General features: G+C 36.8%; 2 protein-coding genes and 1 pseudogene across 2 annotated transcripts in view; all 3 read left to right on the top strand.

Annotated features, from left to right (window-relative positions):
• Window positions 1-1,376: 1,376 nt before the first annotated feature.
• LOC129410552 (beta-1,3-galactosyl-O-glycosyl-glycoprotein beta-1,6-N-acetylglucosaminyltransferase 4-like) lies at window positions 1,377-2,849 on the top strand (annotated as a pseudogene).
• Window positions 2,850-6,922: 4,073 nt separating this feature from the next.
• Window positions 6,923-15,662, top strand: LOC129410551 (uncharacterized). The gene is made up of 5 exons (XM_055159006.1): window positions 6,923-6,950; window positions 14,526-14,852; window positions 15,222-15,344; window positions 15,424-15,473; window positions 15,588-15,662. The coding sequence occupies exons 1-5, from the start codon at window positions 6,923-6,925 to the stop codon at window positions 15,660-15,662; spliced, it is 603 nt and encodes a 200-aa protein (XP_055014981.1).
• Window positions 15,663-17,981: 2,319 nt separating this feature from the next.
• LOC129410550 (beta-1,3-galactosyl-O-glycosyl-glycoprotein beta-1,6-N-acetylglucosaminyltransferase 4-like) overlaps window positions 17,982-20,010 on the top strand; it is a 5,441-nt gene continuing 3,412 nt past the window's right edge. The window contains exons 1-6 of the mRNA XM_055159005.1: window positions 17,982-18,024; window positions 18,090-18,260; window positions 18,478-18,672; window positions 19,156-19,278; window positions 19,358-19,407; window positions 19,517-19,654. Coding sequence (XP_055014980.1) covers window positions 17,982-18,024; window positions 18,090-18,260; window positions 18,478-18,672; window positions 19,156-19,278; window positions 19,358-19,407; window positions 19,517-19,654 — 720 coding nt within the window. The remainder of the gene's footprint in view (window positions 18,025-18,089; window positions 18,261-18,477; window positions 18,673-19,155; window positions 19,279-19,357; window positions 19,408-19,516; window positions 19,655-20,010) is intronic.

Genomic DNA, 20,010 nt, shown 5'->3' with positions numbered 1-20,010 from the left:
TTTCTATCGTAAAAACTGGTATTTATTTTAACTCAGTTCAGATCTAATTTGGTCTTTCTTTAGAAGCATAAACTGTGGACCTCAAAATACACAAAACCTCCTGTTTGGTTTCATGTGATGTGAGCCACTAGGTTTTCATTTCTCCTCTTCTACTCAGTGGCAGAAGAACATTAGTTATATTGTACTCAGAATGTTTGTAATGCAGTTTTAGGCCAAGGCCACAATCGTATTTAATCACATTAGTGAAAGTTAGTGAAAAGGCAATGTAGGTTACACAAGATTAAATAACAGAACATGGCCAAATCCAAAATGTCAAATTACAGGCACATCAAGTTCAAGACAAGTCATTTCATATGACTTCTTCAGAACATTATCACTGGTGGGCAAAATTAAGCTATCATACATTTTTACTTGAGTAAATGTAGGCTACAAATCGACAAACAATAGAAGTAAAGGTTGCTCTGTGCAGTTAAAGTACTTGAAACAGCTTAACATGTTTTTTCTTGGTATTACTTTTTTGATGGAACAGTATACCTTTGGTAAATATTTACCAGTGCTCTTGAGTAAAGGTTTTGGTAAATTTCTCGTTCTGTAAGTAAGTCAAGCCACAAGTTTTATTTTGACCATAGATTACTTGATTTGAATTTGTGTTACTTACTCATTTCTTTCAGATATTCTTTAGTTTTCTCATTTGTTTTATCTTGAGTAATTTCTTGGACTATTACTTTGTATCCGAGGCTACTTCTAATATGATAGTTGGATTACTCTTTAAAGTGCATTTTAGAAGAAGATACTTTATTTTCCTCATAGAGAAATTAGACATCTGCATTTAACCCATCCTTTAATGGTGCTGGGGCATCTCAGGAGCAATGGGCAGCATATGGTGCGACTGGGAACTAATCTCTGTGATCTTGCTTGGTCAGGACTACATTAGTTGGAGGATATTACCACTGGTGCATGTTTTGGGTTGATGGGGGAAACCGAAGTACCCAGAGGAAACCCAACCTAAACATGCAAACTCCACACTGAAATGCCCAGGGATTGAACCTGGAACCTTCTTGCTGTGAAACATGCTAGTGCTAGCCACTCAGTCATCATGCTGTTTTAGCTACTATATCCATGACAACTTTAGTAAGTCAAGGCTAGTGAAGGCCTATACTTGATAAATAACTGCTCTGGATGTTTTGTCTTTGGAATATAAGTCCCTCCTAAAATAAAAGCATCACAAAAAGTGCAAGGAGATAAAATAGCCAATAGTTGGACAGAGAAGGTGTAACCTGCCCGCCTCTTTCTGGGAGTCTATAAGCATTTTCAGTAACATTACTTAAGACATTAACCTACAGACAGTAGCAAGTCAACATTGAGTCATCGAGCATCTTTTCATGCACTCATTGATAATTTGGCCTGAACTCAGACTAACTACATGGAAATCTACTTCATTAATAGAGTAAGTTACACTTTTCTGTTTTTTTTTGTTTTGTTTTTTTCACAGAGTAGTCGACACTTCACATGTTATTATTTTTCACTTTATACTTTTATGTCTGAGAGTGTGACTTTGAATGTTATTTGTCTTTGTATGTATAAGATCAGAGTGTGGAGGGGCGCCCTGTCATGGCTGTTGGCAGCCTTGGCCCTGAGCCTCATGCTGATGGTGATCTTGAGGAACAGTAATATGGATCACTTCACCACCACTCCCGCTCCCCTGGACCTCCAGACTTTTCACCGATTCAATGTGGACTGCTCTGCAATATACGACATGGACCCCATGGAAGTGTGGAGAGCTTTAACATTAAGGAAACACATTGTGGAGGAATCGGATGATGGCCTGGTCAATCTCACATCGAATTGCAATGTTTTCCTCAAGTCTAGAGGCTATAACGATGTATGCTTGTCACAGGAGGAGAAAACCTTCCCATTGGCGTATTCATTAGTTGTCCACAAATATGCCTGGATGGTGGAGAGACTTATCAAAGCATTATATTCTCCTAACAATATTTTCTGTATTCACTACGATGAGAAGTCTTCAGATAAGTTCCGTTCAGCAATGGAAAGCTTGGCCCGGTGTTTGCCAAATGTTATGATTGCTTCAAAAAGAGAATATGTGGTCTATGCCAGCATTACCAGATTAAAGGCAGATTTGCATTGCATGTCAGACCTTTTGAAGTCAGAGGTTAAGTGGAAGTACATTATCAACCTTTGTGGACAGGATTTCCCCCTCAGACCCAATACTGAATTAGTGAATGAACTAACCAAATTAAAAGGTGCAAACATGTTAGAGACTTGCAGACCTACTCCGTATAAAAGTGAAAGATATAAGTATCACCATGAAATTAAAGATGTCAACCATGAATACAAAAAAAATGCTCATCAAAACAAATAGGGAGAAGAAGTCACCACCTCATGGGATTGAAATGTTTACCGGCAGTGCTTACTTTGTCCTGTCAAGGGAATTTGTGGAGTATATGCAATCCTCTGATGTGGTCAAAGATTTTCTGGCTTGGTGTGAAGATACCTACTCCCCCGATGAACATTTCTGGGCAACCCTTGCACGTTTGCCTGGTGTACCAGGAGAGGTTCCCCGGTCACACCCAGATGTCACTGCTAAAATGAGTAAGACGAGGCTGGTCAAGTGGTCCTACATGGAGGGCCATTTGTACCCACGCTGCACTGGTGTGCACATACGGGGTGTTTGCATCTATGGTGTGGCAGAAATGCGCTGGCTACTTGACAACGGTCACTGGTTTGCTAATAAATTTGACTCCAAAATAGACGCTGTTATCATTCAGTGCCTTGAGGAGAATCTACAGAAAAGACAAAAGTTACTTCAGTCTCTTGCTGATTGTTCATAAACTCTGGACAATTTTTATCATCTGAGACACAATATAATATATTTAAACAAGACATATATGATGCTTTTGTGGTATTTAATATTAAACTATACAATACACAGATCAATTATTTTAGATTTTGTTCATTATAAACCTCAATATTGATCTTAAATGGTTCACTAATAAAAAAGATCTATTGACTTCCTTTTCAAAAATCTAAAACTGATACGCCCCATTTCTATTGATGAAACTACATGACGACATGCCATTTTTAACCCTACATGTATACTGTGGGCCTGGCCTGGATGGGTGTAGGTGAAAACTGTTTTTTTCTGAGCATTGAACCAAATGGGTCAAATTTCCCTACAGTGACAATAAAAAGTACCTTTACAAAAAATATGCAGGAATCAATCAAAACTCTGAGTAAGTGTATGATGATGAACACCATTGTAACATGGCTCAAAAAGTGGTCACCTATAAATACTCTTTTTTACTTTTTTACTAAAATGTGCTGACATTCAATAAAATTCAATAAAAAATATCAACTACAGTACCAGTAAAAGTAAGAAACTGCACACCTTTAAAATTACATTAAGCAGTTGTATTGTTTGAAAACAGACATGTCGAGTTGTACCAGTGCTGTGTACATAGAAATTATACTGCCCTATTATATATTATTATCATTAATTGAGGACTCACAGTCCATCATATGTACACACATATCGCACATCAAATACACCTCATAATTTATGCACAAAGCAAAATATAATTGTACCTCAGGTAATAATAATCAATCATCACATGAAATGGACACGTGAGCTTTAAGCCATGTTAGAATGTTATTAACTCCACTCTTCTTTTTATGTGCTTTGTTTCATTCACATTTGTTTGCATAATTCTGCATCAATAGTCTGTGATGAAGTCAGTTCACTTTGGAAACAAGACTTGCGTAACTTTTCTGGTGGAAGATCCACCACCAGCTTATCTCCTGCTGTCATGTTTTAGCCTGGAATCTTCCTCTTTATAGCATTTAACTTATCTATTGTACATTTATTCATTTGATCAAAAATACCTAATTGTGGTGCCACCTGCTGGTCTCCATTGAGGTTGAAAGATTGAAAAAATCTTCCAGACTAAATTTATTTTATCCTGGAAGATTCTTCATGTTAATACATGTTACTATTATGCTATATTTACATCTACTCTTGTCTGTGAAACATTTTTGGGCAAAACAAGAACATCTCCATAGAGACAAGAAGGTGACAGACCATCCACCAGAAAATTGACACAGTGCGCCTGTGGGTGTGGTAAATGTGTGTTTCAGCCAGTCACATTTATTTCCGCTTTTCAAAACTTGCTTTAAGATGAGGAGACATCAAATACTCATGTAAGTCTGTCTGGAACATCAGAAGAAATCGTGGTAGGGCCACTCATCACCTTCATCCTCCTCAGCACCTTCTGTAAGTAAAACTACACTAACTATTAAATGTTGGTGATACATTTCTGGACAAGGTTTTTTTTTTTTTTTTTCCAGGTCAAAGTGCAGAGGACCAAATACCTTTGACACTGGTCCAACCTGGAGACACTGTCACATTTACATGTTCTTCTATTTACTATAAAACATGTTAACTGGTACAAGCAAACTCCAGGACATAGACTTGACTTAGCTGGAACTACACAAGGTGATCTGATTTGTACTATTAAAGCAGTCTCTCACACATATAACTGAAGTCACAAGCTAGCTAGCATTATCCTACAATTTGTCAGTTCGTGTCTCAGGACCATGAATGCTCAAACGTTATCACAATCTCCTGAAAATTAGTTGTTTAAATGTATTTTGTAGGGCTGGGCAAAAATAAAAAAATGTTATCGCGATTAATCGCATGAGTTCGCTTCATCACAGTAAGTTTTTACACTACAAGTTTGGTGATCTTCACTGTCTGAGCTTCGACCTGTTGTGGACTTTGAAAAAAATATACCCTGAAGCTCTCACTTCCTCTGTGTTTTTATACTTTTTTGACAGTGTTTTATAATGTGTACATTGTGCCACCACAGGGATACATGTAGAACACCCCCAGCACAATGTCACTGCAAAATATCAATATGACTGGACATAGCTTACCCACAAGCCACCAAGTTCCATACTGGATGGGCGAGATTGGGCAACTTTCTATGGAAAATGTATGTACCTTAAACAGTTTCACTCACAGATGACTCTTTCAGTCAATCAATCAAACTTTATTTGTATAGCACTTTTCATACATTTGAAATGTAGCACAAAGTGCTTCACATGCAACAGAAAAATTACAATACAATAATTAAAAACTACAGCAACCCCACACCCCACCCCATTGTTTCATCCATATATACAACAATTTAAACATAAACATAAAACAAAAACATAAAGCTCCTAAAGGTTATAATAAAAATCAAAATGGAGAGCTAAAATCAAATGGAGACAAAGTAAAACAGTAATGATGTTTTAATTTAGAATAAATATAATAATAGTAATAGTAATACTATTGATAATACTATAATAATAATAATAATAATAATAATAATAATAATTTAAGTTAAAACAGATACAAGTTTCAATTAAAAGCTAAATTAAAAAGATACGTTTTGAGTTTACTTTTAAAAATATGAACACTCGCAGCGGACCTCAGATCCTCAGGTCGACTGTTCCACAAATGGGGGCCGTAAAAGCTGAATGACGCCTCACCGTGAGTTTTAGTTTGGACTCTTGGGACAGTTAAAAGAAGACTACCTGAGGATCTGAGAGTCCGAGAGGGTTCATATGATAAAAGCAGATCAGATAAATAAATAGGACTAAGACCATTAAGAGCTTTATAAACTAATAAAATAACTTTAAAATCTATCCTGAAGCTCACAGGAAGCCAGTGCAGAGACTTCAGTACTGGGGTGATGTGCTCTCTCTTCCTGGTCCTTGTCAGCAGTCGTGCTGCAGAGTTTTGAAGGAGCTGCAATGGAGCTGTAGATTTCTTTGGAAGACCAGAAAGGAGAGCATTGCAGTAATCAACACGGTTTGTGATAAAAGCATGTATTAAAGTCTCTGCACTGGCTTGAGAGAGAAATGGTCTGACTCTGGCAATATGGTTGCTATGATACACATGCTCAGATTTCCAACTATGGATCTTGGCTCCAAATGAGTAAACTGCTAGCCTGAAATGTCTTAATTCGACTGGAGCCCGATGCTGTGGTAACGTCACACTCCCTTAGTCCTCTTATATATAACTCCTCTAATCTACATAGATATTATTATTTGACAAATGAAAATATGAAAAAAAACTTGAAATAATGTATCAGTAATAAATCAGAAGAAATGTGTTTCTTGTATATAAATGGTGTCTTTTGGATAAAATTCTGCCTAGTATGATGCCATCAATATATTTTAGAACTCTCTACTTCATGTAATTTTCAACATATTTGTCAACCTGTCATTGCTCCTTGATTTCTGCAGAACTATAATTTATAGTTAAAACAGGTATAATCCCCAAAATAATTAGAGAATCATAAAAATCTGTAACTTTAAGTCCTATGGAGACCTACATACCCACCTTACAGACCTTCATTATGCTTAGGATGTGGTAAATTTGTATTTCAGCCAATCGCTACAATTTCCGCTTTTCAAAGCTCGCTTTAAGGTGAGGACACTTCAGATATACTCATGTAAGTCTGTCTGGAACATCAGAAGAAACATGACTGGACCACTAACTGCCTTCATCTTCCTGAGCACCTTGTGTAAGTAAAACTACACTGACAGAATATATGAAATACATGATGATTTATGAGTGTGTTTTTTATAGGTCAAAGGACCAAATACCTGACAGTGGTCCAACCTGGAGACACTGTCACTGTTACATGTTCATGCAAACTCCAGGGCATACAATGCAACAAATTTCAACTGTATACTTTGATCAAAAAAATGTTTGTGTTTCCTTTAAAGATCAAAATCATTTTACCTTTGCCGCAGTGGATAAAAAACATGTTTTTGAAATCAGAAATATCAGAAAAGAGGATCAAGCAATCTACCGTACTATTGTCAAATAAGCGGTGAAATTATTTTGAGCTTCATGAGCGCCACCTTCTTGGTTGTTAATGGTAAAGTATGAGAATACTAAGTGAATAGAACAGAGCAGCTGCTGACATTGTGTGCTCTTGTCTTTAGCACAGATGGAGCAGACTCACAGAGCTGTGTTCAGTCCATCCTCAGCTTCAGTGGTCCCAGGACGCTCAGTGTCTCTTCAGTGCTCACTTCAGCCCGAAAAGAGCCAAATCCAGTGTCCACAACAGCAGCAGGTGCACAAATTTAAGCTCTTACTACTAAAAGTAGGCTACAGAAGTAAAGGTTGCTCTGTGTGGTTGAAGTACTTGAACGTGCTTAACAAGTTTCTTCTTGTTATTACTTTGTTTGATGGAACAGTAGCTACCTTTGGTAAATATTTACCAGTGCTCTTGAGTTAAGGTTTTGGTAGATTTCTCTTTTTGTAAGTAAATCAAGCCACAAGTTTTATTTTGACCATAGATTACTTGATTTGAATTTGTGTTACTTGCACCTTTCTTTCAGATATTCTTTAGTTTTCTCATTTGTTTTGCCTTGTCTTCATATTATCTTCACAGAGAAATTTGTCCTCTGCATTTGACCCATCCTTTATATAAGTCCCTCCTAAATTAAAAGCATCACAAAAAGTGCAAGGAGATAAAAATAGCCAATAGTTGGACAGAGAAGGTGTAACCTGCCCGCCTCTTTCTGGGAGTCTATAATCATTTTCAGATAACATTACTTAAGACATTAACCTACAGACAGTAGCAAGTCAACATTGAGTCATCGAGCATCTTTTCATGCACTCATTGATAATTTGGCCCAAACTCAGACTAACTACATGGAAATCTACTTCATTAATAGAGTAAGTTACACTTTTCTGTTTTCTTTTCTTTTCTTTTTTTTTTTTTTTCACAGAGTAGTCGACACTTCACATGTTATTATTTTTCACTTTATACTTTTATGTCTGAGAGTGTGACTTTGAATGTTATTTGTCTTTGTATGTATAAGATCAGAGTGTGGAGGGGCGCCCTGTCATGGCTGTTGGCAGCCTTGGCCCTGAGCCTCATGCTGATGGTGATCTTGAGGAACAGTAATATGGATCACTTCACCACCACTCCCGCTCCCCTGGACCTCCAGACTTTTCACCGATTCAATGTGGACTGCTCTGCAATATACGACATGGACCCCATGGAAGTGTGGAGAGCTTTAACATTAAGGAAACACATTGTGGAGGAATCGGATGATGGCCTGGTCAATCTCACATCGAATTGCAATGTTTTCCTCAAGTCTAGAGGCTATAACGATGTATGCTTGTCACAGGAGGAGAAAAACCTTCCCATTGGCGTATTCATTAGTTGTCCACAAATATGCCTGGATGGTGGAGAGACTTATCAAAGCATTATATTCTCCTAACAATATTTTCTGTATTCACTACGATGAGAAGTCTTCAGATAAGTTCCGTTCAGCAATGGAAAGCTTGGCCCGGTGTTTGCCAAATGTTATGATTGCTTCAAAAAGAGAATATGTGGTCTATGCCAGCATTACCAGATTAAAGGCAGATTTGCATTGCATGTCAGACCTTTTGAAGTCAGAGGTTAAGTGGAAGTACATTATCAACCTTTGTGGACAGGATTTCCCCCTCAGACCCAATACTGAATTAGTGAATGAACTAACCAAATTAAAAGGTGCAAACATGTTAGAGACTTGCAGACCTACTCCGTATAAAAGTGAAAGATATAAGTATCACCATGAAATTAAAGATGTCAACCATGAATACAAACAATTACCCATAAAAACAGACAGAGAGAAGAAGCCACCGCCTCATGGGATTGAAATGTTTACCGGCAGTGCTTACTTTGTCCTGTCAAGGGAATTTGTGGAGTATATGCAATCCTCTGATGTGGTCAAAGATTTTCTGGCTTGGTGTGAAGATACCTACTCCCCCGATGAACATTTCTGGGCAACCCTTGCACGTTTGCCTGGTGTACCAGGAAGAGGTTCCCCGGTCACACCCAGATGTCACTGCTGAAATGAGTAAGACGAGGCTGGTCAAGTGGTCCAAACTGGAGGGCCATTTGTACCCACGCTGCACTGGTGTGCACATACGGGGTATTTGCATCTATGGTGTGGCAGAAATACGCTGGCTACTTGACGACGGTCACTGGTTTGCTAATAAATTTGACCCCAAAATAGACCCTGTTATCATTCAGTGCCTTGAGGAGAATCTACAGAAAAGACAAAAGTTACTTCAGTCTCTTGCTTCATCTGTGTGCTACTGAGGAAGGGATTGTTCATAAACTGTAGACCAGAAAAATATACAAAACGTCCTGTTTAGATTCATTTGATTTGGGCCACAAAGTCATTTCTCCTCTTCTAATTGGTGGGCGAAGAACATTAGATATATAGTACCTCACAATGTTTGAAGTGCAGTTTTAGGGCAGGGCCCACAATCTTATTTAATCATATTAGATGATGGAAAGGCTGTTTCAACACAAGATTAGATAAGAGAAGAAATCCAAAATGTCACACTGCATGCACTGAGAAAGGGGTTGTTCAATTAGTTTTGTTAGATTTTTAATATATTTAATATATTTATTTGTGAAAATTAATGGAGAAACACATACCTTGTATGTAGTGGGAGAATATTTTTATGTATGTATGATACATTATATGGCAGTGAGAATTACTGGAAATCCAGTGTAATGACGTCATAAATTGGGTTTATTTTTTGTCACACTCAAGTCTGTCAAGACTCAGAAAGACTCAAAGAGAAAGCATTAGTAGCTTCATTAAATTTGTTAACTTTGATCCAACTGGATGACCTTTATAAGATGTCTCCCCCCCAGGGCCTGGACATTGGAGGGGGTAAATGTAAGACAGAGGAGAGTGAATGGGACGGTGAGATGCTGGGGGGATACTAGGGAGGAGGGAAACTTTATAAGAGCCTACTCTTCATGCAAGTTTGTGTACAGTCCAATATTATTGTTGAATGTTGCAATGTGTTGGGTATTTTCATTCAGCCCAACCTCTTTGCAAATTAGATATTTTGTGTATAAAAATATTGTCAATCATCTGAGACACAAATATAATATATTTAAACAAGACATATGATGTTTTTGTGGTATTTAATATTAAACTATACAATACACAGATCAATTATTTTAGATTTTGTTCATTATAAACCTCAATATTGATCTTAAATGGTTCACTAATAAAAAAGATCTATTGACTTCCTTTTCAAAAATCTAAAACTGATATGCCCCATTTCTATTGATGAAACTACATGACGACATGCCATTTTTAACCCTACATGTATACTGTGGGCCTGGATGGGTGTAGGTGAAAACTGTTTTTTTCTGAGCATTGAACCAAATGGGTCAAATTTCCCTACAGTGACAATAAAAAGTACCTTTACAAAAAACATGCAGGAATCAATCAAAACTCTGAGTAAGTGTATGATGATGAACACCATTGTAACATGGCTCAAAAAGTGGTCACCTTTAAATGCTCTTTTTTACTAAAATGTGCTGATATTCAATAAAAAAAAAAAAAAAAAAAATCAACTACAGTACCAGTAAAAGTAAGAAACTGCACACCTTTAAAATTACATTAAGCAGTTGTATTGTTTGAAAACAGACATGTCGAGTTGTACCAGTGCTGTGTACATAGAAATTATACTGCCCTATTATATATTATTATCATTAATTGAGGACTCACACTCCATCATATGTACACACATATCGCACATCAAATACACCTCACAATTTATGCATACCAAAATATAATTGTACCTCACACTGAAATAACAGTAAATTATTGGCTAATAATTGCATTAATTTCACAGCAATTTGCTGTAAATAGTTCAAAGCATTTTACTGTAATTATTTCAAAGTAATTTACGATGAAACAACACTTTACTGTAAATTCACATTTGCCATGCCCTAGCAATTACTGTGATATAGCAGTAATTAGCTGTGAACTTACATTAAACTGTGAAATAAATACAGTAAACTGCTGTGAAAATATTTATGTTGAATTACTGTAAAAGTAATGCAATTATTAACCAATAATTTACTGTAAATTTACAGTTTAATTAACAGCGTAATATACTGTAAAATCAAATTTTTTAATTGTAATTTTACTGCACCCTCTCACTTTATGCTCAAAGTAGAAAACAGAACGATATGATGATTTGTTTTCACTTTTTAATCAAGCTTATGCTAAGTGCAAAGTGCAATTATATTCAACAGAAATATTCATAGGCAGTTTCCTGGACAAACATGCACCCAACACATTCAGTACAAATCGTAAGCATACTAACAGTTTTAAACAATTATAAAAGTATAAAATGTCCAACAGCAAAAAAATGCAACTGTCAAAATGTGCAACAGTAAAACCTCTCACAGGAAGTAGATTTTTTGGCTCTTACATGCAATCAAAATGGCTGCCAATGGAATCGAGGGACAAATGGGACACCCTTTACAAACACTGTTAAAAATGAACTATTTAAAATGTGCAACAGCAAAAATGTACAACAGTACAACCACTACAATTCAGGCATATTTTATAGGGATAGTTCAACATTATGGCAAACTGGCCCATTGCCATAATCCCTATAGTCCTAGGAATAGGTTTGTTACCTTTAATTATCTATACAAACTGTTTTCAGATTGGTGGAGCAGAGATGTGAGCTGCTCAGAGCTACCGCTATGGAGGCTTACAGGATTTCTTGGTTTCTCTCCTCAATCTCATCAAATACCCAATCCAACAACTCCAAAACACTCTGGTGCACAAGTTATGATCTGCACATTTGCCACAATATGAGATCATAATGTGACGTTACCAGACTGTTGTTTTTGAGGTAAAAAGAGAGAGGTGAATGTGCTGGTCACAACTTGTCCACCAGAGTGTTTTGGAGTTGCTGGATTGTGTATTTAATGAGTTTGATGAGAGAATTCCACCAATCTAAAAAACATCTTGTACTGACAATAAAGCTAACAAACCTACTGCTATGACTATAGGGATTATGGCAATGGGCCAGTTTGCCAAAATGGATTCCACAGGTCATGACAAAAAGGGATACTCTCAAGTTGTTAAAACATTTTGTAATTCCTTCTACATTGTCTGCCACTCAAAATCTACCAGTTTGCGTATTAGAGTGCTTACATGTGCAATGATGCCTCCACGCTTCCTCTTTGTCTTGGAGCCTGTTTCTGGATTGATACACGGGAAGCATCTGTAAATCAACAAAAAAGCATTTGTTTCGGCTCTTGTACAAGTTTTATTTATTTGCAAATGTGTTTGCAAATTTGTTTGCAAATGTGTTTTATGAAAGGTAAATTTGTTTTCAAGATGTAAATGTGTAGTTTAAATGTAATTTTGTTTTCAAACTTGTTAATGTGTATTGTGAAATGTAAACGTGTTTTACACTTCCTGACCACCGTAAAAAACAAAACGTAACAAAGCAAAAACTGATTTTGATGCATTATTAGTTTCCCCTTAGTTTCAGTTAAAAACAAACAAACAAAAACTTCCACTATCCTGACACTATGTTTGCAATTATTTATAACATTTTAACCAGAAAACATAAAATTTATTTAATTATGTTATTCCAACATTTTTATTAATATGTTATATGAGTTATTGACAACTATATCAATTGCTCACTAAAGAAAATTTGTTTTTGCAAAAGGAAGGTTATGTAATATAAATAATAGAAATGTATATAGTTAAATATTTATAATTGTGTTCTGCTTGTTTTGTACCTTTACCTTCATTGTACTGTCATCAGCTTAAACCTGTTCATTTTCATCCTTAGAACATGCATACCAGCTTTTTCTATGTCACAGGGCAGACTTAGCTCTTCCAAGAGAGGAGAGTGAGGATGAGCTTGTGTCCAGTGATGAGGAGAATGATGTGAATGTGAACCTTGAAGAGGATAAGGACAGTGAGAGGTCAGAGTCTGAGTCAGGCACAGACACAGAACCAGAGGAAGAATCAGAGGAAGCAGGTAAAGATGTTTGATAGTCATTTGTCAAGGGTGTGTGTGTGTTAGATTTATATTTCTGAGTGAAAAATTGTGTCAAGTGAGGATGCAATACAATGCTAATTTTGAAATGACTATACTGTACCTTTGAATAAACTCCAAAGTGCAGGAACTGTCTTCAGTTCAAATTGCATATAGGCTCATGATGTCTCCAGTACTGTCCTACAGTGACCTGTAACATGAGGGGACCAGGACTGAACCAGGACTAAACCAGGAAGACTAAACTAGACTAGACTACCTGTTTGATAATGTGTACATTGTGTCACCATGGTAACTGCTGAACATTCCACCACAGAGATACATGTAGAACACCCCCAGCACAATGTCACTGCAAAATATCAATATGAGTGAGAGAGAGCTTACCCACAAGCCACCACGTTCCATATTGGATGGGCGTGATTGGGCAACATTCTATTGAAAATGTATGTACCTTAAACAGTTTCACTCCCGGGTGACTCTTTGGTTGCTATGATACACATGCTCAGATTTCCAACTATGGATCTTGGCTCCAAATGAGTAAACTGCTAGCCTGAAATGTCTTAATTCGACTGGAGCCCAATGCTGTGGTAACGTCACACACTCCCTTAGTCCTCTTATATATAACTCCTCTAATCTACATAGATATTATTATTTGACAAATGAAAATATGAAAAAAAACTTGAAATAATGTATCAGTAATAAATCAGAAGAAATGTGTTTCTTGTATATAAATGGTGTCTTTTGGATAAAAGTCTGCCTAGTATGATGCCATCAATATATTTTAGAACTCTCTACTTCATGTAATTTTCAACATATTTGTCAACCTGTCATTGCTCCTTGATTTCTGCAGAACTATAATTTATAGTTAAAACAGGTATAATCCCCCAAATAATTAGAGAATCATAAAAATCTGTAACTTTAAGTCCGATGGAGACCTACATACCCACCTTACAGACCTTCATTATGCTTAGGATGTGGTAAATTTGTATTTCAGCCAATCGCTACAATTTCCGCTTTTCAAAGCTCGCTTTAAGGTGACGAGACTTCAAATACTCATGTAAGTCTGTCTGGAACATCAGAAGAAACATGACTGGACCACTAACTGCCTTCATCTTCCTGAGCACCTTGTGTAAGTAAAACTACACTGACAGAATATATGAAATACATGATGATTTATGAGTGTGTTTTTTATAGGTCAAAGTGCAGAGGACCAAATACCTGTGACAGTGGTCCAACCTGGAGACACTGTTACTTTTACATGTTCACATTTTCTTGACACTGCGAGTGCAGTTTATTGGTATAAGCAAACTCCAGGACATACAATGCAACAAATTGCAACTGTATACTATGAACAAAATGATGTTGGTGATTCCTTTAAAGATCAAAATCGTTTTACCTTTGCCGCAGTGGATAAAAAACATGTTCTTGAAATCAGAAATATCATAAAAGAGGATCAAGCAATCTACTATTGTCAAATAAGGGGTGGAATTATTTTGAGCTTCATGAACGGCACCTTCTTGGTTGTTAATGGTAAAGTATTAGAATACTAAGTGAATAGTAGTAAGAGAGTAGCTGTTGACACTGTGTGCTCTTGTCTTTGGCACAGATGGAGCAGACTCACAGAGCTGTGTTCATGTGACACAGAGTCCATCCTCTGCTTCAGTGGTCCCAGGACGCTCAGTGTCTCTTCAGTGTTCACTTCAGCCCAAAAACAACAAGAGCCAAATCCAGTGTCCACAAGAGCAGCAGGTGCACTGGTTCAGAGCTGGATCTGTGGAGCCTCACACTGGACTCATGTCCCACTTTACAAACTCCAGCTGTGTCTACAGTCTGTCCAAAACTATAGGACGCTCCTCTGAGGCTGGGACATACTACTGCGCTGTGCACACATGTGGACATATCCTGTTTGGGACAGGAACTACACTGAACATAGGTACGTCATGTTTGCTCTTAAAGTCATATTTTACATGTGTGAATAAATTGTAGTCTCTGAAGTGAACATTTAATTGACTGACTGCACAAATGATGACTTTCTGGGAATATAAAGAATGCTATTGTTCTTTTTGTTTTCTATGGACTACTGTGTTTAGTCTCATACGTATATTTTCCCCTGTTGCCCAGCAGTATTAATTCTTATGATATTTGTGAGTTTGGTTTTTGGTGGACTTGACTAGTGACAAGTAGTAGTATTAGTATTTGTCATCCCAGTGTATTTTTTTTATACAACTCCAATCAGAGTGCTTCACATATGAATGAAACTTCTACAAGATTTATATAATGTAACCTTGCTATATATTGTCAGATGAGCTCCCAGAGCTGCAGCTGTTGCCAGTGACTGTGGCTCTGTCAGTCCTGTTGTGTGTGTGTGTGCTCGTGATCATCGTCCTCTGTGTGAAGAGAGGGAGGCTCTGTGCACACTGTAGAGGTACTATATACTAAATGTGAACTATTTTCTGTTATTGTCTATGCATAACTGTAATAGTGTGGCATATCCTATTTTACAGATTCTCCTGATACTGTCAATAGTTCACACTGTGAGAGTTCAGAAAATATGGTATGTGCTGATACTGATACATTTTGAAATTTTGAGCACATTAAAAACAACAGATAACTTGTGTATGATTGAGATTTCAGTGGTTACATGTTTGTTTTGTCTTCATACTTGCAGGATACACATGCAGATGTCAACTATGCAGCGCTGAATTTCTCCTCCAGAAAAAGTGAATCAGAGATAGAGCAGTAACACAAGAGGAGAGCAGGAGTGTGTGTACTCCAGTGTGAGAGCAGAGCACCACTGAGAGACTGATCCTCACAGGGCCCAGGCAGGAATATACTGTGTGAAAGGTGGATTTTAGTTATCGAGGCCTTTTGTTTTTCTTGTTCTGATTATTGCACTAGTTAGCATGCTATTTTTCTTTAACATAATATTAAAGTGTGTAGGCTACTCCCGAAATTTATATATTTATAATATTTTGGATATGTAGTAAAAAATCATTTCATTTAGCATCTTAAAATCAATAAACTAACTTTAAAATGGTATTGATTGCAGCTTTGCTATGGAAAACTTTTGACTTGTCTATCAAAATGGCGTGAAAACACAAAATGTATGTCACACTTCCTGAATCAGGTAGGCTCATGTAGAACCATGTGACAATAATTTAGCAAAACGGATACATGTTTATCATTTGTTTTGTCCCCCTGTGTTCCCCCTTAGCTGGTCTACTCTAAGTCTATTCTGTTTTTAGAATGCAGTGGTCACAAAGTCAAAACCCACTGCTCTGTGAAGCTGCTGTGTGGTTAGACTTATTGTTCTTTAGACAGATGCACATTGCGGAAACTGCGGTTTTGACATGGAAAATTTAGTCAATACTTTGTGAACATGGCAATTGTTTTAACACAAAATGCATCTCAGTTTTGATTGATTGATTGATTCATTTTTATTTCAAGTTTGTACCAAGAGAGTAACAATAATCATATATACTACATAAACATTGTAAACAACAGAAAAGCACATTTCTCAAAAAGGAGTGGAAGAAGAAGAAAACTTATATGAACCCACCCCTATTCATGATGTCTTTTTTGTTGTCTTTAAAGGTCCTTTATGTTTTTTACATGTATTTTGGCAAAATGTGTCTTGTCGCAGAACAGACACATTGTATAAGTGAAAATAATCCAGTTGCATGCTTTCTGCTTCTAGTTAGAGGGCATTTTATTGGCAGATAATCAGGAAGTGCACATTAGCATGCTAGTTGTTGTCAGCATTATCAAAATGGCAAACTCTGCTTTGGTGTCTGAGAGTTCTGAAAAGCACTCAAAAACTCATCACTGTTATTATGATTCTCAGATGCTCAAGATAACTAAGGAAACCATGTAAACTGAACCAGTTCTGTCTTTCAAGTTTTAAGTAAATAAAAATCAGATACAGTTACCTGGCTCATGCTAGATTAATACTCTGTGTCACTCTGAATATAGTTCTATACATTATCAATCGGGGATGACCCTCGCTGAAAGTGAATGAAAAGCGTGGAGCATCATGACGATTATTTGATCAAATAATGACAATTCATGACGAGTGATTGGTCAAAGCCTTGCAACAGCGTAACAAGCAGGAAAATCTAACTTTTGACACATCCAGTTGAGAGCACAGACATTTTCCCTGTTCACAAATAGCCAAAGTGTTTACTTTCTCTATATTTTTCACAAATAAAATAGTTAGTATTGATTCTAAAATAGGCTGAAGTACTACTGGTGGTGTTGCCATGTTTGTTTTGCTTCGTTTGGGTGCTTGGCCTTTGGCTTCCACACAAAAAACATATTTCAAATTTATATATATATATATATATATATATATATATATATATATATATATATATATATATATATATAATATATATATATATATATATATATATATATATATATATATAAATTTAGATTTTATGGGAAAGGATAAAGGATTCATCCCAACCTGGTAAGTCACATCATTATCCATCAGTTCATCTTTTTTTTTCTGTCCCTTCGATTTAGATTAGAGTCTTAAAAATTTTATGTTTTGTATTATATTCTTTGATAAAGGCAGATTAATTTCTTACTGTGATAGACACTTGTTCATTAAAGGTGCAGGTGCACTAACCTTTCTGGTCGAGGGTCCGCCACCTGCTTGTCTCCTGCTGAGGTTGTATTTTAGTCAGGAATCTTGCCCTCACACATTTATTCAATTGCTCAAAAATACCATACCTCAAAACCTCAAAAAGAAAAGTGGTGCCACCTGCTTTGAGATTAAAAGTTAAAAACATTACTCTGAGCTCTAATACTCTGAGCATTCTTCATGGTGATGGATTTTTCCATTCTAATATATGTCTATGCCATTTTGTGGAACATTTTTGGGCAAAGCAGTGACATCTCTATGGAGACTAGAATGTGGCCAAAAAATGACAGAGTGCGTCTGGGGTGGAAAATTTGAGCTTCAGCCAATCACCTTGATTTCCGCTTTTCAAAGCTTGCTTTATGATGAGAAGACATCAAATACTCATGTAAGTCTGTCTGGAACATCAGAAGAAACATGATTAGACCACTAACTGCCTTCATCTTCTTGAGCACCTTCTGTAAGTAAAACTACAGTAATAATAGTATATGAAATACATGGTGATTTATGAGTGTGTTTTAACAGGTCAAAGTGCAGAGGACCGAATACCTGTGACGGTGGTCCAACTTGGGGACACTGTCAGTTTTACATGTGCTTTTAAGTATGAACAAGTCTACTGGTACAAGCAAACCCCAGGACACATGATGCAATTTATTGGATATGTATTTGATGATCTTAAAGTAAATGATCCTTCAGGTCAGGATTGTTTTAAAATTCAACACTGTAGATAATCAGCACGTTTTTACAATACAAAATATCAGAAAAGAGGACGAAGCAATCTACTATTGCATATTGATTGATGGATATGGACAGAACTTTGTGAATGGCACCTTCTTGGTTGTTAATGGTAAAGTATTAGAATACTAAGTGAATAGTAAAGAGTAGCTGTTGACACTGTGTGCTCTTGTCTTAGGCACAGATGGAGCAGACTCACAGAGCTGTGATCATGTGACACAGAGTCCATCCTCTGCTTCAGTGGTCCCAGGACGCTCAGTGTCTCTTCAGTGCTCACTTCAGCCCAAAAACAAAAAGAGCCAAATCCAGTGTCCACAAGAGCAGCAGGTGCACTGGTTCAGAGCTGGATCTGTGGAGCCTCACACTGGACTCAGTGTCCCACTTTACAAACTACAGCTGCTGTGTCTACAGTCTGTCCAAAACTATAGAACACTCCTCTGAGGCTGGGACATACTACTGCGCTGTGCACACATGTGGACATATCCTGTTTGGGACAGGAACTACACTGGAACATAGGTACGTCATATTTGCTCTAAAAGTCATATTTTACGTCTACAATTGTCGCTCTGAAGTGAACATTTTAATTGACTGACTATAATACACAGACAGTATGAATTTACTTCAAAGATTTTCGGAAATACATCTTGTCTCAGCTCATCTTAGGTGTTTACCTCAAATACACAGGCAGATGAAATTGTGAAGCAATAGTATTCAAAATAGTAATTAGTATTTGACTAAACGTTCTTCCTCAAAACCATTTTAATTCCAGATTGACTTAGTAGAACTCCAATCAGAGTGCTAAATATATATGAATGAGACTTCTACCAGATTTATAAAATGTAACCTATTGTTTCAGATGAGCTCCCAGAGCTGCAGCTGCTGCCAGTGACTGTGGCTCTGTCAGTCTTGTTGTGTGTGTGTGTGCTCGTGATCATCATTCTCTGTGTGAAGAGAGGGAGGCTCTGTAAATACTGCAGAGGTACCATACACTAAATGTGGACTATTTTCTGTTATAGTCTAGCATACATAGTAACAGTGTGGCATATCCTATTTTACAGATTCTCCTGATACTGTCAGTAGTCCACACTGTGAGAGTTCAGAAAATATGGTACGTGCTGATATTTTAAAATTATGACTGAACAAAGTAAAAATAACAGATAATGGTGTCTGATTGAGATTTCAGTGGTTAAATGTGTATTTTGTCTCCATATCTTTAGGACGCACGTGCAGATGTCAACTACACAGCACTAAATTTCTCCTCCAGAAAAGTGAAACAGAGACAGAGCAGTAACACAAGAGGAGAGCAGGAGTGGTGTGTACTCCAGTGTGAGAGCAGAGCACCACTGAGAGAACCAGTCAGGAGTATACTGTGTGATATTTGCATTTTACTTATTATGCATTTCTTTTTGTTTTACCCTATTCTGAGTCTTATGCTTACTTCTCAATCACAAAGCAATTTTTCTTTGAGCACTATGTTTATATTACCTCTACATCTATTAAGTTTTAACCTGTGTCTATTATTCTTGCTTTTAAAAAGAACTTGCTTTGTGAAATCTGAAAAAATAAAATTTACCACATGTTCTCATTCTAAGTATTTTGCTAAATATTTTAGACATGTAATACTATAAGTCCATTATATTAAAGATGCATGTGCATTACAAAGCAGTGTTAGCATTGCATTTGTAAGAGTATTGACCTTTGACCTATGGAA

This window comes from Boleophthalmus pectinirostris, unplaced genomic scaffold (genome assembly GCF_026225935.1).
Source record: "Boleophthalmus pectinirostris isolate CB_2022bp ecotype Guang Dong unplaced genomic scaffold, ASM2622593v1 HiC_scaffold_23, whole genome shotgun sequence".
Taxonomy (NCBI): domain Eukaryota; kingdom Metazoa; phylum Chordata; class Actinopteri; order Gobiiformes; family Gobiidae; genus Boleophthalmus; species Boleophthalmus pectinirostris.
The sequence above is the reverse complement of the archived record's forward strand: the minus strand, read 5'-3'. Positions and strand labels throughout refer to the sequence as shown.